At 37.4% G+C, this 27,960-nt stretch overlaps 5 protein-coding genes across 5 annotated transcripts; 3 read left to right on the forward strand and 2 right to left on the reverse strand.

Moving 5' to 3' along the window:
- Positions 1 to 777: 777 nt before the first annotated feature.
- Positions 778 to 2,570, forward strand: GLAREA_07617 (S-adenosyl-L-methionine-dependent methyltransferase; the record flags this gene model as incomplete). Its single annotated transcript, XM_008082305.1, has 3 exons — positions 778 to 993; positions 1,081 to 1,970; positions 2,546 to 2,570. 3 exons carry the CDS (start codon positions 778 to 780, stop codon positions 2,568 to 2,570), a joined length of 1,131 nt encoding a protein of 376 aa, XP_008080496.1.
- Positions 2,571 to 19,852: 17,282 nt separating this feature from the next.
- GLAREA_07618 (uncharacterized protein) lies at positions 19,853 to 21,433 on the reverse strand (the record flags this gene model as incomplete). Its single annotated transcript, XM_008082306.1, has 1 exon — positions 19,853 to 21,433. One exon carries the CDS (start codon positions 21,431 to 21,433, stop codon positions 19,853 to 19,855), a length of 1,581 nt encoding a protein of 526 aa, XP_008080497.1.
- A 2,547-nt stretch (positions 21,434 to 23,980) lies between these two features.
- On the forward strand, positions 23,981 to 24,930 carry GLAREA_07619 (NAD(P)-binding Rossmann-fold containing protein; the record flags this gene model as incomplete). The annotated part of the gene is made up of 2 exons (XM_008082307.1): positions 23,981 to 24,340; positions 24,427 to 24,930. The coding sequence occupies 2 exons, from the start codon at positions 23,981 to 23,983 to the stop codon at positions 24,928 to 24,930; spliced, it is 864 nt and encodes a 287-aa protein (XP_008080498.1).
- Positions 24,931 to 25,750: 820 nt separating this feature from the next.
- On the forward strand, positions 25,751 to 26,047 carry GLAREA_07620 (uncharacterized protein; the record flags this gene model as incomplete). The annotated part of the gene is made up of 1 exon (XM_008082308.1): positions 25,751 to 26,047. One exon carries the CDS (start codon positions 25,751 to 25,753, stop codon positions 26,045 to 26,047), a length of 297 nt encoding a protein of 98 aa, XP_008080499.1.
- A 608-nt stretch (positions 26,048 to 26,655) lies between these two features.
- On the reverse strand, positions 26,656 to 27,757 carry GLAREA_07621 (NAD(P)-binding Rossmann-fold containing protein; the record flags this gene model as incomplete). The annotated part of the gene is made up of 2 exons (XM_008082309.1): positions 26,656 to 27,185; positions 27,247 to 27,757. 2 exons carry the CDS (start codon positions 27,755 to 27,757, stop codon positions 26,656 to 26,658), a joined length of 1,041 nt encoding a protein of 346 aa, XP_008080500.1.
- Positions 27,758 to 27,960: the final 203 nt, after the last annotated feature.

Genomic DNA, 27,960 nt, shown 5'->3' on the forward strand with positions numbered 1-27,960 from the left:
GAGACCGAATAAGAAGTCGACTTCGAATAGAGCGTAAAAAGTCTTATTTACTTTGAATAGTTGACGGTGAAGTAATAATCTTACAAGTTAATTCACTAAATATACAATATTTTGTTAACTTAACCGAAGAATTATTGTTTTTTGGCTGCCACTTATTTTGTCCTCCGCGAGAGAGTCAAAGTAACCAACAACGGCCATTGCGAGACTTAAGCGAGGTCGTCCCTCTGGCAACGGCCTTTGTTTAAATCGTCGTCGCCTGTTCGTCAGCCAAAACCAATCTTAAGACCAAGAACATCTGTTGAAACGTGCCGGGGAGACATGTAAAACTGATCAATTCTATCATAAATGCGGTTAACATTGCTCAACCCCCTAGAGCAATTATCAACTTTCAAATCAAAGGTATTACCCCATTGTGGTTTTTGTGCTCAATTCGAATGTGTAGCAACCCGCTAACTTGCTCGAATTATAGCCAGACGGCTGAGTCTCCAAGCTTAACGTGAGGTTTTTGAATTGATCCAACTGGTGCTAAACTCTTTGCATTTGGCTGAGAACGAAGTACAGAGAATTGCAGTATATTTTCATATGATATATGCTGACGTAACCTTAACAGGGCGCATATGTCCGACCAACAGTTGGCATGGTTTGCTTCGAGAAACGGTCATAATCAGCTACAACAACGTATCAGACTCGTTTTGCAAAACCTGTCGCACCGAGATAATCTTATACCTATACAGCTGATCGTTACGTTGCCAAAGTTCACGTCATTGCTACAAAACAATGCCAAATCATCAGCAACTAATTGAAATAGCGAGCGCCATTTCAACAGCCTCTGAAAAGCTCAATGACTTCTACGATGAGCAGGCGCTAGAATTGCGTTTTCCTGGAGGTAAACCAACGAAAGAACAAGGTCAAACAATAAGTCAAGCTTTGGAAGCGGTGTTACAGCTGCAGCGTATGCTACTGGGACCCTTGGGAAGCATTATGAGTCTCTCAGTAAGTAGCACTAGATCGCAACCAATTTTCACATACCATCCGTCTCCCACGTTGCCCCTTGGTGTACACCGATACTGACAAGTATAGGGAGGTCTATTTGACCTTGCCTCCTTACACATCATTCACGACTTTGAGATTGCAAAACTTATACCTACTAAAGGGACGGTCACAATTTCCGAACTTGCAAGTACCTGTGGCATTATTCCTCGTGTACATCTTCGCCGCATACTCCGACACGCCATGACCAACCGCATCTTCACAGAGCCCGTTTCTGAATCCGTTTCGCATACGGTTATTTCTTCCCGCCTTGCCCATGACCCCATGATGCGTGCCACGGTGGGTATGCTCGCCGACGAGATGTTCCCGGCCGCTGCTTGCCTTTCCAGTGCGATGCGAAATTATGGAACATCTTTGAAGGCAACAGACACTGCATGGGCGCTAGCAAACAATGCGCACCGGCCGATGGTTGAAGAGCTAGAGGCTGAGCACCTAGAGCGGGCCGTCCAATTTGCTGCATTCATGAAGTACAACTGGAGCGTACAACAGCCCTTGCAGCCACTGATTGACAACTTCGATTGGGCGGCGCTCGGCGCACAGCACATTGTCGATGTTGGTGGAGGAATGGGCCATGCTAGTATTGCGCTCGCAAAGGCTTTTCCAGACCTTACATTCACAGTGCAGGATTTTGAAAAGGTAGTAAAGACTGGGGAGCGGATGTTCCTTGAAGAAACACTAGAGCAACCAGAGCTTAGGAACCGAGTCGTCTTCATGGCGCATGATGCATTTGATCGTCAGCCAATAAAGGGTGCAGGTGTTTACCTATTCCGTTCTGTACTCCATGACTGGCCAGACGAGAACTGCGTGGCAATGTTGCAAAGCTTGGTACCCGCCTTGAAAAGGGGTGCAACGGTGCTTATCAACGATTTTGTTATGCCTAGTCCCGGAGAATTAGATTTACTAGCTGAAAGGCGGGCAAGGTAAGCAGCTTACACTACATATTCCCCGACATCATTGACGTCTCAAAGATCCCTCGATTTGACTATGACATCTCTTTTCAATGCACGAGAGAGAGAATCCAGTGAGTGGCAGCCGCTTTTTGAGAAAGCCGATGTAAGATTTCAGTTTCAAGGGGTAAAGCTGTGTTCGATTAATAACACCAGGGTTTCGACGAAAGGGCTACTAAGCATAATTCAATCTACATGGATAGAATAACTAGGGTCGTCTTATATATAGAGTAAGATCTTAGCTATCTTATTACTACTCTTCTTTATTAGTAAATATTTCTCTCACCGCTAAATGACGTAACCCCCCGAAGGTACGAAAGGTGAGAAAGATAAATTTCGGTTAGCTTTTACACCTTTAGAAATCGAAACTAAATATTTATAGAAATATTTTCTTATATTTTTGTAATTATATATTACTACTATTTAAGTTATATAATTTTTATATATAGACGTAAAACTAGGCTTACTTAAGTCTATACTTTATATAAAATAATACTAAAAGAATACTAATAATTTTAATATTTATTTTAAATAAATTATATATATAGACTAGTCTTAAATAAGATATACTAGTAGTATTACTATTCTATAAATATATACTACTACTATATTCTACTACTAAAGTAATCTAGTAGTTATTAAAGTACTATTATATTAGTTTCTCTTTCTCTTCTTTTTTATAGTTTTATTTTCTCTTTTTATAGTTAATAGTAAAATAATATAAGAAAAAGATAAAAAAGAAATAAAAGATAAAAAAATTTAAGAAATTTTTTCTACTAATATTCTTTTATTAAAGATAATATAGTATATAATATAAAACTTAATAAATAAGTAGAATTATTAAATTTAAGAAGACTTATATAGTTTATATAGTAAAGATAAAAAAGTAGTATTTTATAATTTTATAGTTAATTCTATAGTTTTTAGACTAGTTAGATTATAAGTCTACTATAATAACTTTTAATAGAAGAGAAAGATAGTAGAGTTTTATATTAACTTTATATAAACTTTAAAATCTATTAAAGTTTACTATAATTATTAGTTTACTATTATATTATAGTACTTAATACTTTATATTAGTAGTAAGCTAAAGTTATAATTTTATTATAGTAAGTTTATAAAATTTAGAAGTATAGCTATAAGAACTATAAGATAAAAGATATAGTATTATACTATATAATAGCTTTACTTAAAGTATAGACTATAGCTAATAAGAAATAAGATTATTTTAATACTAGCTCTACTTTCTAAGTTATTTTAAGATACTTTAAAATAGTCTAAAAATTACTTTAATTATTATATAATTATATATTTTAAGTAACTAGATTAAGTTAATATTAAATACTTTTAACTAATAGTAATATACTTTTTTCTTCTTAAAAATATACTTTAATTATTAAGTAACTATATCTTTTATTTCTATTACTAAATTATTACTTTAATTTTATTTCTTTTAATTTATTTAATTACTTTAAGTTTATAGCTATTTATATTAATTAATTATTAAAGTAAGTCTTATAGCTTTACTTTTATTTTAGTATTAGTTAAATTAGTACTTTTTTTAATTTATTTAACTTTAGTAATCTCTTATCTCTTATAAGTCTAGTATAGATATATAATATTAATTATTAATTACTTCTTTTATAGTAATTTTAATCTAATAAGATTATTATAAATTAACTTAGAATCTATATAGATAATTAGTAAAACTTACTTATTAAGTATTAAGTTAATTAAAACTTTTAGAATAGCTACTATATTAAAGATATATACTAAAGTATATAGTTTTAATACTAGTATACTTCTAGTAACTCTTTTATACTTAATTAAGATTTAATAAAGTATATTATAATTACTCTTTATATTATATATAATAATTATAAATTTAATTTAAGATAAGTAGTCTTTATTTATAAGTATTAAGTAATAAATACCTATATTATACTATAGTACTTATAAAGAGTCTATAGTAAGTATAGAATATTCTAGAAAGATATATTACTAAAGTAGTAAATTTAATTTCTAAGTAAATATTCTAGAATAAGAATATTACTAATATTCTTATTAATATTAATAATAATAACTAGTTAATTTCTAATAAATAGAATCTTCTAGAGTTAAGATTTCTACTATATAAGGGTTCTTTAGTTCTAAGTAGATAGCTTCTTTCTTTAAGTAATTTATTAACTTATTCTCTATACTATAAGTTTATTTAAAACCTTAAGTCTTATAACTATAATAATTACCGCTATTCTCTCTACGTTATATCTATATATTCTATATACTTATATACCTTATAACCTAATAAATATATTTATATCTAGTTTCTTCTTACTTTATAATATCTTATTAATATCTTTTATAGAAGCTATAAATACTTTAATATAATACTCTTTTTTTAGAGAGTATAGTTTATTCTTACTCGCTATATACTTAGCTATATTACTACTAAGTATAGTCTATTTAGCTCTAAGCTTATTAGCTTAGAAACTACTTATTAAAGTTATAAAGACTATAGCCGAGATCTACTTATAGTCTAGTCTAAATTTCTTCTCTTAAATATACTTTACTCTTATTTCTAAGCTTAAGATAAAGATCTCTCTATCTCTTCTATTTATCTTAATATTATAGACTACTATCTAGAGTATTCTAATAACTATATATAAGGGTTTAGACTCTAGAGGTAGAATACTAGCTATACGTACTAGTACTTACTAAGCGAGGGCCCTACCCTAATACGCTATATAAAGCGCTACTACTAAGCGCCGTACTTCTATATATAAAAGGCGGGCTTTAAGTAGAATTCTTCTCTCTTCTTTATTAAACTTATTTAATTCTATAAGTAAGCCCTTATATATATATAGCTTTCCTATAATATTAAGTTTAATTAATTATAGATCTAAGATAAGTCCCCTAATTTAATAGGTTTATACTATCTATTAGCGAAAGCTTATTAGCTACTAAGAAATAATAATAATAAGTATTAATTAATACTAAGTTATTAAAAGTACTTTAAAGGGTTTACGTATACTAATAAGAGATAGAGGCCGAGTTAAAAAGAGAGTATTCTATAGGAAAACGTAGAGAGAAAGGAGAGAGTTAACTAAGTACGTTAGAAAACTCTCTCTTTATAAATAACCTTTTAAGAGCTCTAATTGCCTCTCTTAACGCGAATAAGTTATAGTCTAATAAATAACCGTCGGGCCCTAGGGATTAGTACCTACTAACCTAGAATAGATGAGTAGATACCTTTTAGAATTATCTTTTAAGACTTAAAAGCTTATATAGAGTACGTTCTATAGTAAAACTAACTCTCTCTATAAAGTATTATTAGAATACTATCTATAATACCCTTTTATTCTAGAAAAGAGCTAGAATAAAGTACTTCTAGGAAAAGGGGAATACTACTTATAGTAAGAAGTCTAAAGTATTTTTTATATAACTTAATAAGACTTTTATAAATAGTAATAAGAAGGCTAAAGCCCTAGAGAGACTATCGAATATAAGATACTCTCTAGGTTAACTATAGTATAAATACTAGCTAGAATTCGACAAACTTCTACTATATACTAGTAAAGAGAGCTAGAAAAGCGATATTAAGATTAGCTACCTTAAGAATACCTTCTCGAATTCTATCTAGATATATATAGTAACTATAGTAAAGATAATAGACTACTATAGCTTTATAGAAGAGGTAGAATATATTATAACTAACCTTAAAGAGACTAATTAGTTTAAATTAGCTAATAGAAAATAGAGAGAATAAAATAAGAACTCTATAATAAGAATAATAATAACTATATAGTTATAGAGACTCTTTGTAATATCTAGAATAGATACTAATAGTAATACGGTAATAGTACCTATATATATATATAGTAAATAAGAAAAAGGTAATAGAGACTATAAGTCTTTAAACGAAAAGTAAAGAGCGAAATAGGTAGACGTAGCCGAGAGAGAGAAATACCGAGAAAAAAAACTCTACTTCTAATATAGAGCCTTAGAGTACTATATTTAAGAATACCTATATAACCTATCTATATAACCTGTTAAAATTAACTAAGTTAGGTTAGGCCTACTTCTAGAAGACGATAATAAAACTATAGAGCCTAAATCTTCTAAATTAGAAAAAGTCTAGCTCTTAGTTATAGTTAGAAACTAAGAGCTAAAAGAGTATTAGCTAAAGGATAGAAGAAAGAAAAGAAAGTAATAAATAGAAATCTTATATATATAAATATAATTCTTTAGAAAACTTTCGAAACTTTTACTCTTATTAATAAAGGATACTAATACTATACTATAATTAACGGGGACCTTATAAAAGAACTTAGTCTTAAGTTTATTAGTAATAAAAAATAAAAGATAATAAGAGTCTCTTCTACTATACGGAAATTAGAGGTTAAAGAAGTAGTTACTTTCTAAATAGATATTACTAGGTATAGTTAAGTAGTATATATATACGTAATACTAGACCTAGTATTTCTAATAATTCTCGGGAACCTCTAGAAAGCGTAAAATAAGATATAGACCGCGCTAGATAAACAGTAGTTCTATTACAGTAAAGTAAGGTAATAGATAAAGGAAGGTTATAACTTGTTACGAATAGCGTCGGCCTCGGCGTCGTAATACTCCTAGGACCAAAAGTCCTGGGATTAGGCGAGGTCACGGGAATCGAGTAGTTCCTGGGACCGCCGTCTAATAGCTTAATTTGGTTAATATTAGTAATGTTTATATTGGCAGATAGGCCCCGGTTTAAGGCGCCGTCACGTGATAATAGAAGTTCGACAAGTTCGCTAGGCGAACCTGTCGAACCGGCTAGGAGTTCGACGGGTTCGACTAGCGAACCTGTCGAACTCAGGGAAAGGAAGTTCTATATAATAATTATAATTTCCTTAGATAGGAGCTTCGTACTCAACTCATTATAGTAATAGTATATTATCTGTTTAACTTACTCTTATTGTAACGAATAGATCTCTAAATCTATAAGTGATAATCTTATACCTACTTCTTAACATACTAACCTTACGATAACCCTAGTTTACCCCGGGTAGAACCGAATCGTTACACTTTAAGTACCTATTCTTAGTAAGTACTAGATTATTAATAATAGCTCCAAATGTCACTAGTCTAGCCGGAAGCGTCGTAGGAACCCCGGCGCTACTACTACTAGTCTCTACCGTGATCGAGGCAAAAGAAGGCCTGCGAATACCTCCTCTAGACAAGTATAATAGAACTCCAGCTAACCTAGAGTAGTTTATTATAAAGGCTTAGCTTTATATAGGTTTTCACGGAGACAAGTTTAGGAACGACACGGACAAGGTTTTATTTCTAATCTCGCGCTTCGAGGGAAGGGCCTATAACTAGATCGAGCCTCATATCAGCGATTACTAGGAGAATAAGACCTAGACGGGCTTAGTGTCTATAGTTTACTCCTAGTTCGTTAAAGATTATTTCAAATTAATAAAAGACTTTGTAGCCGGTATAAGGAAGGCCTTTGGGGATATCGATATTAAGAAAAAGTCGGAGCTAGTATTACTTAAGCTCACCTAGACTAGGTTAGCTATCCGCTATAATGTCGACTTCTAGTAAACCTTAGCCCGGTTAGAATTAGGCGATAAAGCCCTAAGGATATTATTCTATAGAGGATTAAAGGAGTTCGTAAAGGACGAATTATCGTATATAGATCCTCTTAAGAACCTTTACGAGCTAAGTAAAGCCGCTATTAAAATCGATAACCGAGCGTACAAGCGTCGTATCGAAAAGAAAGGAGTCTATTCTCACTATATACGTCTAATAAAGAACCGCTACGGTGATCTAATAGATTAGGAGCTAACGAAATATACGAAAGCGGTGACAAAGGGTAGGACTTAGAAGAAAAACAAGAAGTTTATACTACTAGCTAAGCGTAAAAGACTAAGGGTAGAAGGACTATATTTTAAATGTAAGAAGCTAGGGTATTAAGCCCGGAATTACGGAAAAAATTCCAAAACCGTAAAAGTAGTTATAAAATACTACCCCTTAGAAACAAAATCGGACGTAGAGGGTATCTACCGAAAGATTAGTCTAATAGACTCCGATATAGAAGAACTCGATTAATAGTTAGCCCGATCCGATAGCGAAGACTTAGAAACTATCGTAGAAACTAATAAGGGGATAGTCGCTCTAACCCCGCCTAAAGAGAATCTTAGGGAAAATCTCTACGAATAGATCCACCTCACGGATAAGGAGGAAGAGGACTTCTAGTTAGAGCTTTAGAAAGCTCATATAAGAATAAGGTCTACCTTAGCTATAGACGAAGAAAGGGGGTCAGCTAGAAAGAAGGCTAAGAATATAGAGAAAACCCGAGTAAGAGATCTAGAGGCTAAGGGACTTACTAACGAGGAAGTTAGATAGAAATAGTTCGAAACTAGTATAAAACTAGAGTAAGCGCTCTAAGAGTAAAGCCGACTATAGCGGAGAATAGATTAGGTCAACGCCTAGGAAGCCTATATCTCGGAGTATAAGCTCGACGAACTAGAGGTATATAACGCCACGTAGCTACTATATCCGGACTATAGATTAATCTATTAGTTAGTATACTACTACGACAACTATTATATATATATCTCTCCGAAAAGGGAAAATTACTTCCCTAGGTTTAAGTACTATATCTATATCGTAGTACTAGAACTAAGGAAGGACCCTAGAATACAAACTATCGCCGTAGTGAAGACTAAAGACGGGAACCGCCTAGTATTAAATATAAAGCTACGAGGAAAGGAAGTCAAGGCCCTAATAGACATAGGGGCTATAGGAAACTTTATTTCTTTATAAATAGTTAGAAGAATAAATTCCCTAGTAAAGCCTATTGACGAACCTTATACCTTACGCGGAGTAGACGATTAAAGAGTTGTATCCGACGAAGGAGTTATTAATAGAATAACTATTCCTCTCAAAATAGTAGTTAACAGATATACCGAGGAATTACAGTTTAATATTATACTAATAGGTAAAGAGGAAGTCCTCCTAGGAATACTATAGATAAAGGAACACAACCTAGAGATAAATTAGAAAACCGAAGAAGTACAGTTTACGTAATACTAATATAAGGGTTTACATTGACTAGAGGGCCGGAATAGAGTTTACGCTACTCTTTCTAAGGCGCCCGGACACCTTAAACAACTAGAGGGTCCTCCATAGGATACTAGTAAGGGTATAGAAAAATAAATACCTATATAGTATTAAAAGTATAAGAAGTTATTTAAAAACCCGGAAGACTTTCGAGCCTTACCCGAATATTAACTATAGGACTATAAAATTAATTTTAAAGAAGAAGCGAAATACCCTTTAGAAACCTTAAGGCGACACTATTTCGACACTACTAGGACGCTAGAGGAATACGTTAAAATAGTACTTAAGAAGGGATAGATTAGAGAATCTAAATCACTAATAGTATTAAATATACTAGTCGTCGCGAAATTAGGCGATAATAATAGAAGGCCTTATATCGACCTCCGACGAGTTAACGATATTACTATCGCTAACAAATATCCGTTGCCTAACGCCTAGTACTTACGGGACAAGCTAGCTAAGGCTAGGATATTTACGAAAGTAGACTAGAGGAACGCCTTTAACTTAATACAGATTAAGAAGGGCGAAGAATAGAAGTTCGCCTTCCTAGTACCCTCGGGACTCTACGAACCCTTAGTTATACTATTCGGAGTAAAGAACGTACCGGCGATATACTAAAGGTAGAACAATAATATTCTACGAGAATACCTCGGCAAGTTTGTTATCTACTACCTTAATAACCTCCTTATCTACTTAGAAGATAAAGAGTATTACGAAGAACACGTCTATTTAGTCCTAGAGGCCTTAGTAAAGGTAGACTCTAGGTTGAAACTAAGTAAGTACGAATTTGGAGTTTAGAGAACAACGTTCCTTAGTTATATCATTAAACTAGGGAAGATAAGTATCGAACTAGAGAAAATCTAACGAGTCGCGGATTAGCCTAAGTTGACCTGTGTTAAGGACGTCTAATCGTTCCTCGGTTTCGGTAATTTCTACCGATAGTTTATTAAAGGATACTCTAACATAGTAACCCTACTAACACGACTTACGCGAAAAGACGTACTATTCTTTATAGGGGAACCCGAGAAAGCCGCGTTCTAGTAGCTAAAAGATAGGTTTACTAGTAACCTAGTAATAAGAAGCTTCGACGAAGATAAACCTAGTAGGATCGAGACCGATACCTTAGACACTACCGTTAGTACTATTTATCTATAACTAGACGAATCCGGAAAGTGGTACCCCGTTGCCTATTACTTCGAAAAACATTCGCCCGCTAAATAGAACTACGACATTTATAAGAAGAAACTTATGGCTATAGTCAAGTCGTTGAAACATTAGAAAATCTACCTCCTAGGAGCTAGATACCCGGTTAAGGTCTATATAGACTATAAGAATCTACGTACGTTCCTTACTTTAAAGGAACTAGACAACCGGAGGATAGCGAGATAGGCCGAAGAGCTCGCCTATTACGACCTTATTATTAAATATATCGCGGGAAAAGACAACCCTAGAGCTAACGCTCTAAGTCGATAACCCGGATATAAAGAAGATAAGGTATACAAAAAATAAGCTATCCTAAAAGAAGACAAGGACGGGAATCTTATCCCTAATACTAAGGTAATCGCTACCCTTACAAAAATCCGTAGCCTATAGTACGACGAAATTATAGCTACTTAGGACAAAGAACCTAACGTTTCGGAGGAAACGTCTAGATATAAGGATAGTAGACTGAGAATACCTAATTTATACGTAAAGGAATTTATCTAGAAATTCTATAAGGCCCCGAAATATAGCTATTAGGGAATAAGAAGAACTCTCTAGAGAATCTAGTAGTAATACTATATCGACAAGCTACGAGCTTTAGTCAAGAAAGTAGTAACTAAATACGATACCTATATTCGTAATAAATCTACGTACTATACACCTTACGGACTTATAGGACAAATATCTATTCCGAAGAAACTATAGAAAATAATATTATGGGATTTTATCGTTAAACTTCTACTCTTAAGAGACCTAATAATAAGAGTAGAATACGATACGATCCTAGTTATAATAGAAAGACTTACTAAGTATATAATCCTAATACCCTATAAGGAGGCAAGTACTACTAAAGAGTTAGTATACGCTTTCCTATAATATATAGTTACGGACCACGGTACCCTAGAAGAAATAGTCTTAGATAGAGATAAACTATTTACATCTAAATTCTGGACGGCCGTAACCGCCTATATAGGAATAAAGTAAAAGCTATTAATATCGTTCTATCTATAGACAAATAGAGGTAATAAAAGGATAAACTAAGTAGTTAAAGTATACTTGAGGTGTTACGTAAATTATAAATAAGACAACTAGGTCGCCTTACTACTAATAGCCTAATTCTCGTATAATAGTATAGCTACGGAGACAATACAAGTATCGCCGTTTAAGGCTAACTTTAGTTATAAGAAAACCGTATTCTAAGAACCGTATAACGTATCTATCGACAATTAGGTAGGAAGGGTCCTCGTTGACGACCTTTCTTCCCTTTATAAATAACTCGTTAAAGAACTTAAGTTTATCTTAGAACGAAATATAAACTACTATAACAAGAAACGTAGTTAGGAGCCTACGCTAAGAGAGGGGGATAAAGTTTATTTAGTTAGACGAAACATCTAAATAAAACGACTAAGCGACAAACTAGATAATAAGAAATTAGGACTATTTAAAATTAAAGTACTTAAAGGACGCTTAAACTATAAATTAGCTCTACCTAAGAGTATAAATATCTTCCTAGTATTCTACGTATCTCTCCTCGAGCTAGTACCGCCTAGAGCGCCACCGGCTCTAGTTATAGAAATAGAACCGGTAAACCCTAACACCGAGTACGAAGTCGAGAAAGTCTTAGACTATAAACTCGTTAGAGGAAAACTACGTTACCTAATAAAATAGAAGGACTACCTACAATTAGAAAACACATAGGAACTAATAAACAACCTTAACTGCCCTAAGTAGCTTAAGAAGTTCTACCGCTAGTATCTAGGGCCTCCTAGAAAGACCTGGGATCGAAATTCGGATCGAGTAGCGACGGGTCGTAAGTAGAGAAGTCGTCGGGCGGGGTAGGGTGGGCTAGTAGTCGTTCCACCTCTACTTCCCTCTCCTCCTTCTCCCTCTTCTCCTCTTCTTCCTACCGCTCTTTCCTCTCTAACTCGTCTAACTCGTCTAGCGAGTTGAGACCCGCCGAAATCATCTTTTGTTTCCGTTCCCGAAGGAACTTTTACTACCGGCGGATACGAGCACGACGAGCTAGTATCTCTTAGATCTAGGCTTTGGTCTACTTATCTTCTAGGAAGAGTTTCTCTTCTTAAACCTCGATACTCTCCTAGTCGCGAACTAAGGGTATTCGATTTATCTCTTTAATATTATACGACTTTCTAGCGGATATATAGGCACCACAGCGACTATATTTTAGGTCCCGAGAGACTATATACTCTTTTCCCGCCTTTTCGTAGCGAGAGTAAGGAGCTATCTTCTTTCTAGTTAGATTAATTTGTTTACTAAGGGCTACGATATTAGAACGTTTTATTATACGGTCGGGTAGTATATTGGAAGGAAGGGAAGTCTATAGCCTTTAACCGACGTATTTCCTAGTCGTACTTAAGCGTGCGGACCCGCTAGTCCGAATAGGGGGTGGTGTTACGAATAGCGTCGGCCTCGGCGTCGTGATACTCCTAGGACCAAAAGTCCTGGGATTAGGCGAGGTCACAGGAATCGAGTGGTTCCTAGGACTGCCGTCTAATAGCTTAATTTAGTTAATATTAGTAATGTTTATATTAGTAGATAGGCCCCGGTTTAAGGCGCCGTTACGTGATAATAGAAGTTCGATAAGTTCGCTAGGCGAACCTGTCGAACCGGCTAGGAGTTCGACGGGTTCGACTAGTAAACCTATCGAACTCAGGGAAAGGAAGTTCTATATAATAATTGTAATTTCCTTAGATAGGAGCTTCGTGCTCAACTTATTATAGTAATAGTATATTATCTATTTAACTTACTCTTATTGTAACGAATAGATCTCTAAATCTATAAGTAACAATCTTGTACCTACTTCTTAACATACTAACCTTACGATAACCCCAGTTTACCCTAGGTAGAACCGAATCGTTATATAACTATTACGACTATATAGATAACGGGGCTTTTACGATAGTAGCCGCTACTAGCGCTAAGGACGTTAGAAAGGCTATAAAGAATAAGAAAGAACTATCTATAGAATAGTTAGAAGAAAGACTACCTCTAAAGGTTTATAATATAGTACTATTGTTTTTAAAGTAGGTAGTAGAGAAATTAGCCTCTTACCGACTAGAAATTAACTATAAGATTAAGATCTAAAGCTAGATAGACGAGACTCCGACGGCTTTACTATAGAGACCGCTATATAGTATATCGAAGAACGAGCTACTAGTTTTAAGAAAGTCGCTAAACGACCTCTAAGAAAAGGGCTATATTAGGCCTAGTATATTAGAGGTAGCGGCCCTTATCTTATTTATATAGAAGCCTAGAGGAGAACTTAGGTTCTACTATAATTATTATACTCTAAATATAATTATAAAGCTAGATAGATATTCTCTACTACTTATTCTAGAGACTCTTAGAAATATAATAGGCGCTAATTAGCTTATAAAGGTAGATATAGTCTTAGCCTTTTACTAGATTCGAGTAGCTATAGACTATAAATATAAAACTATATTCTAAACTAGATTTAGTTTATTTAAATAGTTAATAACTCTATTTAGTTTAAATAGGGCCCCGGCTATATTCTAGCGATATATTAATAGCTTACTACGAGAGTATTTAGACGACTTCTACTTAGCCTATATAGATAATATAGTAATTTATATAAAGGGGTTAAAGGAAGACTACTTTAAGAAAGTTCGCGACGTTCTCTATAAACTATAGAATAGAGGTCTATTTCTAGATCTAAAAAAAAGTAAGTTTACGTAAAAGAAGATTAAATATCTAGAATTCATTATATACGCTAATAAGAGAGGTATAAGACTCGATCTAGAAAAGATTAAAGCTATATAAAACTAGATAGTACCTAAGACTTAAAAGAAGGTCCGCCGCTTTCTCGAGTTCTATAACTACTATTAGATATTTATTATAAACTACTTAAAATTAGTAAAGCCTTTAACTATACTAACTAGTAAAGGTATACTATTCTTCTAGAGAAAAGAAGAGAAGAAAGCGTTCTAGGTTTTAAAAGAAAAGTTTTATATAGCTCTAGTACTTTACTACTAGAATTTATTACTTTCTATATTTCTTAAAATAGATTATAGTAGATTTACGCTAGAAGGCGCTCTCTTCTAAGAAAAAGATAGAGTCTATCGACTAGTCGGCTTCTTTTCTTAGAAACTAAATAAGATAGAAATTAACTATAATATTTATAATAAAGAAATATTAGCTATAGTATTCTACTTAAAGTTCTAGAGACCTAAGCTAAAAACCTATAGCTACTTTAATATTTTAATAGACTATAAGAACTTAGAGTATTTTATAATAAAAAAATAATTAATAGAGTAGTAAATTCGTTAGTATAAAGTAATATTATTATTCTAGTTTACCTTAGTTTATAGACTAAAAAACGAGGTAATAGTACTAGACGCCTTATTAAGAAGAGAGTAGAATACTTTAAAGAAAGATAATAAAATATTAAGATTTAAGAGATTTTTAGATCTAAACTATATTAAGAACTAGCTAGACTTAGCGGAGAAAAGAGAGGTAGTAGTAGCCTCTATATCTACTTAGATACTAACTATATAGTTTAAATAGAATTCCGACTATTAAAATATAAAGTCCTTAGCCCTATTCTAGAACCTAGAAATAAATAAATTATAAAATAAGACGGTATAGAAAGATATACTATACTAAACTATTCTCTACTTACTATAAAAAGATAACCGATCGTTCTTAAGTAAAGTTAAAATAAAGATCTAGGTAGACGACTATAATATTAATATAAATAGCTACCTATACTACTATAAAAAGCTATAGGTTCTAGAAGCTCTCTTTTCGTCGAAGAGCGATATAGATAAAAAGAAACTTAAACTTTTATAAAATAATACTTTAAGAATAAAGCTTATTTAGTCTATCTATAATTCTCTAGTTTATAGCTATCTAGGTTAGGACTCTACTACTTTTATACTAGGGCGTAGTTTTTATTAGCTACTATAGTCTAAGTATATAAGGTAATTTCTAAGAAACTACGACTATTATAGAAGAAATAAGGTATAGAGAGAAAATAAGTATAGTCTTCTAAAACTATTACTAGTATCTAATTAATTCTTTTAGAAAATCTCTATAGACTTTATAACCGACCTACTAAACTCTAAGGGGAATCGATACCTATAGATAATTAAAGACTAATTAAGTAAAACTATTATATTAGAGGCGATACCTAGTATAAAAGCTAAGAAGTATACTAAAAGATTTATAGAGTACTAGGTATAATACTACGAGATATCCTATATAATTACTAGTAATAGAGAGACTAACTAGATAAGTATATTCTAGAAGGCCTTCTATTACTTAAGTAGTATTTAATAGAGATTAAGCTCTAGATACTATCTATAAATAGATAAAGGGCTAGAGAGAATAAACTAAGAAGTATAAGTATACTTAAAGTACTTTATTAAGCGAGATTAATCTAATTAGAAATAATAGCTCCCTACTACCTAGTTAGTACTTAATAGTCGTTATTAAGCGGGCTTAGAGATAAGTCTATTCTTTATAATATATAGTTACGACTTACTATCTCTTATTTCTCTAGAAATAGAGCCCGATTTCGATATTAGGCTCCTTATAGCTAAGAGAGTAAAAGTCTTTATAAAAAAGATAAAGAGAGTTACTAAGCTATATTAGGCAAATATAGCGAATACTATTTAGAAATAAGAGGATAGTACTAATAAAAAGAGAACTCCGGCCCTAGTTTACTAGGTAGATAATAAGGTATAGTTAGACTTATATAACTACTAGATATCTCGACCTAAGAGAAGCCTAGACTATAAATACGTAAAATATATAGTAAAAAAGGTATTATTACTAGTATTCGTTTATTTATTAGAGATCTCTAGTAATATTTACTCTATATTTTATATAGACCTCTTACGGCTAGTAAGTTAAGACTCTCTACTAGAGTAGAAAACTAATAATAAATAGCTAAAACTTAAGCTATTTAAAACGTATAAAGAATAGTAAGTAGAAGAGATACTTTATACTAAAGATAAAGCTAAGAGAAGAAGAAAAGTTAGATAAGTATTAGTAAAATAGTCCGGCTACTATAAGCTAACCTAGAAACCCTTAGAAAACCTAATAGATACTATAGCTATAGACGACTTTAAGACTACTTATAGAGATCCTAGACTCTATAATAGCCCTTTAATAGTATAGAGAAAAGAGAAGAAAAATTAAGAATAAATAAAAAATATATAAATATTATAAAGTCTAAGATATATTTTATAGATTATAGAAGTTTTAGAAAGAAGTTTTAGTTTTATTATTATTACGTTATTTTATTAGATTATTCTCTATATAGAGACTACCGAAAATACTATAGAAAAAGTAAGTTATACTATAGAAAAATAATTCTACTAAGTAGTACTAGGGTCGTAGCTAAAGGCCGCGTATAACTAAGCGGAGACTAAGTAAAAGTTACTAGACTAGAGTATATACTAAAAAAATAGAAAGAAAAATCTACTAGGCTAAAGTTAAAACTAGAAACTATAAAAAAAGAGCCGGAGGCCAAAAGATTTACTAAGTATTATTACGCTTTCTCTTCTTCTACTTAGAATCCTTAGACTTAGTAACTTTAGGCTACTTTAGGGCGAGTACTAGGCTATTACGCTAGACTCCGAGTTAAAGCGCTAAGGGGACTTTATTAGAGCTAGAAGGTAGTTAGCGATAGAAAATAAGCGGAATCTAATAACTTATAGTAGACTATTTTAGGCGATTACCGAGATAATAGATCGAGAAACTTTACTAGTAACGCTTCTAAAAAGGGCGGTTAGCGATAGAAAATTATTAGAAAGTAGGTAATTTACGACGAAAGTAATCTAGACTTCTAGAGAGGCTTTAAAGCGTACTAAGCTTTTAGAACTTTAGTTAAATTCTTATAGGTATTCTTTTTAAAATACTTATTAGCCGATATAAAACTAGCGAAGCCCGATAAATATATACCTCCTTAGCTATAGAATATATCTAGGTAATATAAGAGATATAAGTAAACTATAGTCTATAGATCGGTTAGTAATATATTTTAATTAGAGTCTAGTTAACTTATAAGTCCTTATAAGTATATTTTAAATAGGTATAAGAGATATAAGACCGGGCTTATATAAGCTAATAAAGTTAGTAGACCCTAATAGAAAAAGAGTAGATTCTATAACTTATATCTTAATCGATATAGTTAATAGCGAGGTTAGCGTATCTAGCGTAATAAATATAGGCTACTAGGGGAGGGGGCTATCTTTCTTCGATTAGTTTCTATTAGAGTCTAATAAGAGATCTACTTACCTTTATTTTAGTTAGTTAATAAAAAGAAAGAAAGAATAAAAAGAGGGGGGGATTCTAGTATTTATAGCGCGGATTACTAGTAGTTATAGAGATAGGCCCTATTTAATTAGATCGAAATAGAAAGTAAAAGAATATATAAAGGTAAAGTTAGTAAAGGTAAAGTAGGAAAAGGTTAGGTTTAAAAATAATTATATTTTAGACTATAGAGAGAAAATAAAATCCGACAAATATACGTCGAATAAAGTATTATTTTAAGGGAGAACTACTAATAGAATAACCTAGTAGTAAATATAGATACCGATAGACTATAGATAGGAGGAGGGGGGTAATATAAGGGTTTAGACTCTAGGGGTAGAATACTAGCTATACGTACTAGTACTTACTAAGCGAGGGCCCTACCCTAATACGCTATATAAAGCGCTACTACTAAGCGCCGTACTTCTATATATAAAAGGTAGGCTCCGAGTAGAATCCTTCTCTCTCCTTTATTGAACTTATTTAATTCTACAAGTAAGCCCTTATATATATATAGCTTTCCCGTAACACTATATTTTTATTATCTATTCTTAAAATAATATATATAAAATATCTAGACTTATAGTAGTCTTCTATATTCTATTAAAGACTACTATAGCTTAAAATAGTATTAGTAGTATAGAAGTTTATATTTTCTTATAAAGTAGAAATTAATTATACTATAAGTAGAATATTTAGTATTAATAAGAGTCTTTATATTAATTCTATTAACTAATACTAATATATTAAATACTAATCTATTTATATTATTTTTAAAGTCTTTCTATATATTATAGTTTAATACTTTCTTTAATTACTTCTAATAGTAGCTATAGTTAGAAGCTACTCTTTTCTTAATACCTTACTCTCTTCACTATAGATATCTAGTACTAAGCTTTTCTTATTCTTAACAGAGATGAATAATAGCCGCTGGTGTGATCTAATCTCGTGAACTGCATAATCTCCGATGCCATGCTACCACTTGATATTGAGGAAAGGGAGAGGCGTTGGTCTTCTTCCAGTACAAGAAGCTTTAGAACCACGTTGTAGAGTTCATTGTCTTTACCTCACATGCTCTGACCAGTGAATATCTTTCAAGCAAACTTTGTCCTTCAACATTGTTTGCAGAATGCCTTCTGTAATTGCAAGTATCGAGATTGCCGCACCTCCTGCCGTTGTGCGAGCCAAGGCGAGAGATATCTCCTACTGCCCCAGCAATCAATCGCACCGTATGAAATTCATCAATTCTTCAGTTCCTCGAGTTCGATAAGATCCCAGAATACACTCCTGGTGGCTCGACATGTTGCCCTATATCATTGTCAACATACATCAGCAGCCAGATCTAGAACTTATTTAAGCTTCACCACAACATTGAAATCTTTGACGCACGAGCGCTCAGGAAGATGAATGTAGGAAAGCCGTGTCCAACTTACCTAAGTATAATTTGACGTGCAGTAGCAGTGTCGCAGCTGTGCCATGTCGTGCCGCAACGCTGGACGACCCTCCAGAGATTTTGAGACGCCGGCAAATACTTCAAGATAACTCCCATCACCACGTGCATTCAAGGTAAAGGTTGCGTGGAGGCCATGTTACTGTAGCCTGTAGCCTTCTATACTTCCTAGGTCGTAAGCACTCCTTACTTAAAATCTGGAGAATGGCTTGGGTTACGTGCTTTGACAACAGCAAATGTACATTCGATTAACATCAATAGTTCTTCTGAAAATATGTGATCGCCAGGTATTGCTCCACCTTTGGGATTTCGACCCTGAGGTCCTGTAAGGCCTGATACACGCTCATTCCTGGATTGCTCGATATGTCGATGTGGTGTATAAGTTTGGAGGCAATGTTTTGTAACTTGGTAAACCCGAGAACCGTTATTAACGTTCGATATTGTGATGATAGAAGTGAAATGTGGAATGGCTCGTCGTTACGCCTATGGAGGAGATTTAGTCAATACCTCCAAATAGCAGAATGAGTGGCTTACATACAGCCTAGCTTCAATTCTGAAAGCGAGTAAATGAGCTTGCAGCAAGCATTCTTGCACAGCCCTCCAGCAGAGTGTAGGGTCTATCTCGTCTACCACCGCTTTAATCTGCTCGAATGTCTTCACGTCGACAGTATCGTCAAAGGGATATGGAGATCAACCGACCGGTGTTCACCCTTCCTCGCACGATGACCTACTCGCAGTCGAGCAGGAGGAGCGCACGACATAGCTTTCAATAGTCCTCTCCTAGAGCTCTGGCTCATTGCAAGCATCGCTTCTGGTATCTTCTCCCTCGAGCACTGGTTTCCTGCAAACACGGCTTTCGATCACTGTCTCCTCCAACTATCGTTGCCTCCTGGCAGAGAAGCTCATCCATGAAGTTGAGCATATCGCCAGTTCTCTTCTCCTCCTCGTCCCTGAGGTTCCACGAAGTAATTTCGTTATCCACTTCCCATTGACTAGGTTGCCTCTTCGAATCATTGTACGGCGCTGTCAAGATCCAATTCGTCCATTTCTGAATCACCGTAATGGCCTCCGCAGCAGGAGTCTTGACCCATTCTATGTGCCGCTTGGGACAAGCTTCGCAAATCACCGTCATATTCCGATGCTTCAGTTCTGCTAAACACAGGCCTTCGACACGATTGGCGTGCGGGATCTTCTCGGTGGGTCCAAGAGGATATAGAACTTTAGGCGCCCTATCGCATTCGACCTTCCACTCTGCTGAGCGAACCTCAATAGGTCGTGTAGTGTATCCTATTTTGACGAAGCCTTCATTGCCCTCGACCTCGTAGGCGTAAACATAGCCTTCAACCAACTCTGATTTTTTCAATGGCTCCATGATCTTATGTTGAATCAGGGAATAGCATGCCAAGTCATCTGAGGGTCTATCCTTCTCTATTTCAGTGCGGAAAGCGCTCTTGTCATCAGCATCGTCCCAGAACTTTGCTGGATCACCCTTCAGCCTCCGTAAAAAACCTGTACTGTATGTCGACTTGAGCGGTTGTTCCTGTGCAGGATAAGCTTCGTATATCATAGTGATTCGGTGCTTCCATTGTGCGACCACGTCGGGGATCTGTCCTTTGTGGTGGTGACAGATCACATTAGAGGCAAGGACCTTTAGAAGGCACGTAAGCTCGTCTTCGTGTGGGTAATTGTCTGGCTCGATAATCAGAGCAATTGTCCTTTTGCCTTTGAGGGCCCTTTTGCCGCCAATTCGCATCAAACAAGGTGTGTCACTGTCTTGTTTCGCACCTACGCAGGTATAGCTAGAGGTATTTGGCGAGAAGCAATCTAGTACACTTTTAATTCGATCTGTAATCGGCTCAAGTGGGACTGCTTTCTCGTCTCCAATTGGGAAACCCTTCTTCCAGAGTTTAATTCGAGCAGCCTTCTTTTCGCGTATGATATGGTGCTTGCAGAGAGCTAGCTCTGCAAGTTTCTCAAGCTCGCGAGGAAGCTCCGCGGACGCTTGAGTCAGTGCCGTCATAGACTTGATCTGACTGCCGATGTCGCCAGGATTTGGATTTTTACATGGAGGGTTTCCTTCTTTCTTTGTGGGCGACCCGCATTTTCCGGTGCCAAGGTTCAACTCTTTTTTAAGACCCTCGAAGCTCATCGGAGCTGGGACAGCAGTAGCCTTGACGACCGAAACAGATCCAGTTTTCGAGGTGGATGTTGGAGGGGTATTAGCATGGATCGCTGGAGGGTGTGCCGAAGGAGTAACCGGTATATATGCATGAGATCTTGTTGGAGAGCGTTCATTCCGGCGCGCCGGATCACTGTCGATCTTCAGCCTCTCTGGAGGAGGCGCATTTGCGGGGCTAGGATATGATGATGGCATGTTTGATGTAGGCAGATGGTTGAAGTGTGGGAATGAAAGCAATTATTTTGAACCTACTAAGAATAAAAGGATGGACAGTTGACTGAAACGATCGATGCTAAACAACGAGAGAAGGGCACAAGGCAGGCAAGTGCGCTTCGTGCTAGATAACAGGTCGGCGCCTACAGATAGCGGTTGCAGCCGCCTGTGATTTGCTGGCGATATGTTGCACGAAGTTTGCACTCCCGAGCATTAGCATAGTGCTTCCCTTGTTTCGATAAGAAGCGTGCAGGGAAGCCAGTTCTGTAAGCTCTATCATGCAACTGTGGCGACATGGTTGCTGACAAGAAGTGCTGACTGCAAAGATGGAAAGAGAGACTGCTTTTGCAAGCAATGCACGCACCATCGCTAACGTTGCACGAAACTTGGGGTGGAAGCCATCAAGAGGCGAGGATGCGTGGGCCACGACGTTGTACAAGAAACTGGACCCAATACTGCTGCTCTTCAATAAGGCTATTAATCCAGCTTAATAGTATTAATGCCTACTCCTTACAGAACGCAGCCTGTATCTCAGCGACATTCGTTAGCTGCTCTTTGCGACGGTAAAGATTTGCTTGAGCCGCCGCCAACAACTCTCAAGGAGATTCATATCCGGTGACGATAATGGATGAGGAAGAAGATCGATGTTATGTCTTCGGCGGAAGCGAGCACAAGGATTATTCGTAGATTTATAGCCATGGACTGAGTTTCCATCTTCAATGAAGAGAGGCTCTTGACCTTTCGTACGAGTAAACTTTGAAAAGTCTGCAAGAATCTTTAAGATATAAACCTCAAGTACTTGGTATGGACAATCTAGCTGAGTGAAAGCGCCGCACTTGCCAGATCCGTCAAGAAATACTAGAGGACTCTTATATCCATGCCCAATAGCTGCGAATATATTGACAGGTATAGTATTCAGCCATGAAACTGATGTTGGATACAGCTTTCATGATATCTTTCGCCTTGCGTTAAAATTACTTTCCGCTTTACAGTGCGAGCGCCGATAAGTATAGTACGTTCATCCGACCATAGGATACAGAACCACTCTTTGGTCCCAAAAACATGCGAGCAAGCCCATAGGAATCCTGCTAATACCTGTATAAGAGTAAGATAGGGCTTCTGGCATACTATACAGCGATAATAGCCCCTAGAGTGAAGCCTATTCTGTAGCGTTTTCGGCATACAGGCTAGGCCGCATTCCTTGACGATTTGCTTATAGTTCATGACACTATTCTCCCAGTTCTTGCTTATATACTCGATGATATCGTCGAGTTTATCGTCAGTGACGAGTTGAGGCTTGCCTGTACGAGTAGGCCTTACGCGTTCAGGGTCGACCGTAGGTGAGTACTTCGCGTACTGTAAAATTGCCGAGCTACTATCGTCGTTGAACCCGCTTTCTTGACCATTTCGCAGCAATATAGAGCTCATGCATAGCTTCCTTACTCTTCGTGGGTATCTCATAGTTCTTTTGATAGTGCCAGTCGCGTGGTGGAGGAGTTTGGAAGCGTTGATCTGCCATAATTATTGAACAATCGAGCCTTGAAAGAAGATAAAATGGTGTTTGTTGATAGATTAAAAGATAGATCGAAAATGCGGTCATAGCCTATAGGCCCCGTAAAGCTTAGCATCTCAGGCACTTTTTGGGTGGAGTGGATCACGGACTTATGGGAGAGGACATTGTTTCCTCGAGTATTAAAGTAAACAATCCATATTCCGAGGAGAGTGTGAGCTATCATCCGTCCGAAGGAGGAATTGCTTGCATACGGATACAGCTTGGCTGACGTGGACAAGGCATTACACACATTAGTACTAGGGTAGTGATCTAATAAAGTTACACCATTCGAGATCCGACATCAATAAACAAACACATTAATTCAGAACCATATCATAACAAGGCAGGGACTCCATGGCTCATGCTCAGCCATGTAGTTCCGAGATCTCATGTGTATCCAAGGTATCTATTGATAAGTACCTTATATGAGGTGTCTCCTCCTACATATGCGACAACAACAAGAGAACAGCGGAAATATTAGAACATATTATACCTAGTTACTGTACAAAACCCAAGCTTGAAGCGGTATTTGCATAACTTTTAAGTTCACTGCCAAGCTATCACCGGCGAGTAGCCAAGTCATTCGCGTCAAGTACCCCCACTTCTGTGATTACCAAGACAGAAGCAATGTCTAGGAGTTACAAAGCATTTCCCCACCTTGTTCATACGCACGTTCACCCGCACCATTATTGTATCGATATTCACTGAAATCTAGAAACAGCTTCAGTAGTACTTTGTACGTGTGGTTGAGTAATCATACTTGTTAGTGTCTTGTTTATGCTAGAGATGATTAGTAGGAAGTTGATATCATGATCTTTTGGATTCTATAACAACGTCATGAGGTCCTCTCACATCATACGTACACTACACGGCTTTACTCTATACCTAATAACTCTCAATCTTGATATCCGACCTTTCTTCCACCTATTTACCAATCTTGCTTTGCGACATCATCTTTACCAAGCAGGCAATCGATTATGGCTCCCAAAACAATCCTCATCGTCGGCGCAACCGGTAACACCGGTCGCATGGTCACCGAGATCCTGTCACAAAACTCCCAGACCTTAGCACACCTCAAGGAATACCGCCTGCTCGCCTTGACCAGATCCACCAGCAGCGCTGTTGCTCAAAAGCTTGCCAAGCTTCCTAACGTCACCTTTGAGGAGAAGAAGTGGCCAGAGATTGACGGCGACTGGCTTCGCGAGCGTAACGTCGTCAAGGCCTTTATCGCATCCCACAATCTACCCCCGCACTTCGCAGAGGAGTCCACGTTTCACGTTGCAGCCCTACGGGCCGGCGTCAAGTACGTTGTTCGCATCTCCACCACGGCAGCGAACGTTCGTCCCGACTTCCAGTGTTATTATCCTCGTCAGCATTGGGCCGTCGAGCAATTGTTAGTTCCCCCGAATTTGAAAAGTTGCAGTGGTCTTCGCTCCAGCCCAATGTATTTTTCACCTTCACCATCCCGCCCGCAGTCGAGTTTGTCAAAAACTTCCGCAAGGCGGGGAAGCAAGGAAAGCTTGCATTGTTGCTAGATGAGAAGGCAGAGGTGGGGGTCGTGGATGCCGATGACGTGGGGAGGTTCGCTGCCGCACTTCTCAGCGCAGAGGATCATTCCATCCACAACAAGAAGAAGTATGTGTTGAACGGACCCGATGACGTTACCGGTAGAGGAATCGTGGACCTAGTGGAGAAAGAAATCGGGGTCAAAGTGGAGAATGTCAAGTATAGAGACCTAGACTTCCTCGAACAGATGGCGGCTTCATCTCCAGAACCGCATCTTATTCAATCTATCAAGTATGCGCCAGTGACGGGATGGAATGGAGAGTGCTCCGTCGCCACAACGAGTAAGGAAGTCTACGAGCTTGCAGCACCCCAAACTACCGCTGCTGACTGGTTCCAAAATGCTTTGAAAAACCATGGATAATTTGATGGCAGCATTATCGAATGAAAGACAGTTATGTTCTGAATTTCTGGTTATATAACGTGAAAAGAGAAGGGTTAGAGTTTGAACGACACTCCTGCGAATAGTCTTGATAGTCATAGCGAATGATCTAAGCATTTAAACATAAAAGAATACTATCTCATTTCCAAGAAATCGTTCCCACACGGTAGGATCAAGACAAGCTCTTACTGGGGACGTCTCCACCACTGCACCAATTCACAGCTCTTTTTCCCCAAATTTTGCCGGTTGGTATTCTCATCTACAGACTTTTGTGTACATGATGCTTGTTGCTGGATGTCACCTTCAGGTGCACCATACGGAACCAAGCCAAATAGTTGTTGGTAAATCAGCAATGAATTGTCCGACTGTCGTGATTCGCCGTCCACAGAGGTGCCATGTTCGCCCACTCCATCTTTCACAGGCCATGTAGAGAGTTCCTGTATTGCATCGTCTACATGATATGTCTGGGGAGGGGTCCGACTATGTCGTAGAGTTGCAATCAAGGTACCATGTTTTCTATGAAAAGGTTGTAGCTGATAAATACGGTCCAAAGACCAGTGCCTTCGCCGAGCTTATTTATCTTGCCCCTCAAATTCTTGGTAGTCTTCCTAATATTTTCTAGACGTCGCTTTCTCGCATCACGCTCTGCCAGTATAGCACTAGATGCTTGGCATTGTGCAGTTGAGTCACGCACACGTTTTCCCGTTGAAAACCATTGCAGGCATAGGCAGTGTGCCAGATTACGCTTGTTTGATCTGTGTAGGTTGTGGGAGGTAAGGTGATATTCGCTATTCTCGACACTATGGCTGCCTTCCAACATCAGGTAGATCATAAGATATCAGCTGCTGTTACTGACACGCGCGTGTTGACGTTACTCAACTGGATTCACGATCCTCCGTTTGAGGCAACGAAGGCATCTGGCAATACTGCATCTTTCTGTCACACGTTTGATGCCGTAGCAAGGAATGAAAGTACCGCGAACGGATGTCGTGACGACAAGAGCAGGGTAATGGATATCAGTGACGAAGAGGAATTGCATATGAAAATTTCCTCTCTTTGGTCAAGCATTTCTCCACTCGCTGCGGTGCTCTCCAGCTAGAAGGGATGATTGAACGAGGAATTCTTTCGTTAAAGTATGAAAATCCGCTTGCGAGTAGCCAGCAGTAGTCTTTACGCAGCCTTGACGGCTGTCCTTCTTGCGCGATGTACTCAACACGCACAGGCCACAAGACGACGACTCGGCCAAATAGGAGGCGGGTGTTGCGTTCGTGCGTGTGAATTCTCTTTGGATGAATCGTACGCCGATTTCGTGGTTGGCTAACATCTACACTTTCGTGCGTGCGTCTTGCGGCTCCACTTTAGAACCAGTGGCAGATCACTTGCTGAGTCGTACATAGGAGGAGTGTACGAGCTTATAAAGCAGTGTTTACGGAGTCCCGTGGACTTGATATGAAATGTGCTTTGTAAGGAGAAGGGTTGGACCAAGCACACTAAAGAAAACTAGAACCTCACCTCTTCAACCTGAAATCAACAATTCTGCCACAAGCAAGTCAATTTCTGTTGAGCCTATTATGGGAAAGTGTGTTTGTACCGACTTCGTGATTGCCGAACCTAGGGCTACTTCTCCCAAACGAGTTTCTAGCTTCACAGGTTCCGCAGACTTGACTCTTCAGATTGTGTCTACCTTTCTGACGACATACCGCTCGCCTATTCCATGACAATGCAGACCTTGCCAATGTGGCTTCCACCAACAAGATAGTCAAATGCAGCCTGGACATCCTTGGCGCTGAAACCAAACTCTTTCTCAACCGGTACAGACAACTTCTTCTTCAGCACAAACCGCACCAGCTCTTCTAACAACTGCTTCGAACCGACGGTAATTCCCCTAACGACAGCTCCCTTAGATAGTGCAAGTCCAGCTACATCAGGCATATCTTCTTGCTTGGCCGCGGAAAGGAAACCGACCACAGATATGATGCCTCCCATAGCGATGCAATCGATGCTCTGCTTGATAGTGCCTGATCCTCCATTCTCGAAAATGTAGTCAACGCCGTGACCTTCCGTGATCTTGTTAACCTCACTTGCCCAATCTGGCGTCTTCTTGTAGTTCACGGTATGATCAGCTCCGTATTTCTTCTGGACGAGTTCAAGCTTCTCGTCTGATGAGGAAGTGATAATAGTTGTGGCTCCAGCAGCCTTTGCAAGGATGAGGCCAGTGATGGAGACACCGCCAGTACCTAGTCAGGTTATTATAGATTCATGCTGGGGAGGGAATTGCGTGAGCACGAGAACATGTACCTTGGAAAAGAACAGTATGGCCAGGTTTCAATGGTTGGTTGCCATAGAGAACGTTCCAGGCCGTGACACCGGTGCAGACCAAGGCGGCCATTTGTGAGAAGTTCAAGCCAGACGCTCCGGAAATCTTGATCAGGGCACTACTAGGGAAAGCAACATATTCGCGCAGCACCCCGTCCACTGGGCCACCATGACCGTGGTGCCAATCCTTCTGGGGTCCGAAGAGGTTGGTGGGGTCAAACACGGCGATAACTCTATCACCTTTTGCGAAACCTTCCACAGAGCTGCCGATCTCGATAACCTCTCCGGCGGAGTCAGAGCATGGAACGACCTGATCCTTGACGGGAAAGGGATAGCCGCCGTTGGCAACTACGACGTCACGATAGTTGAGAGAGACGGCGCGGATCTTGACGAGGACTTCATGCTTGTCAATTGTTGGGATGGCTTCCTCGACTTGCTTAATGCTTTGATAACCTGTGCGACTCTGAAGACGGAACACGATTTGTTTGGACATGATCGCTCTCCGTTGTATAGGACGGATGGACGATATCTAAGGTGCTGTACCGAGATGATAACTTGTCGGAGAAGGAATAGATGCTATTGGTTATCGTATTCTTTTGCTTGTGGTATTCGGTGTGCGCCGTGATAGGTTTGGACAAGGGACATGACATGGCTATGTACTTTTCATGGTGAGTTTACTTTGTAAGCAGTGTTTGT

The sequence above is a fragment of the Glarea lozoyensis genome, assembly GCF_000409485.1.
Source record: "Glarea lozoyensis ATCC 20868 chromosome Unknown GLAREA16, whole genome shotgun sequence".
Taxonomy (NCBI): Eukaryota; Fungi; Ascomycota; class Leotiomycetes; order Helotiales; family Helotiaceae; genus Glarea; species Glarea lozoyensis.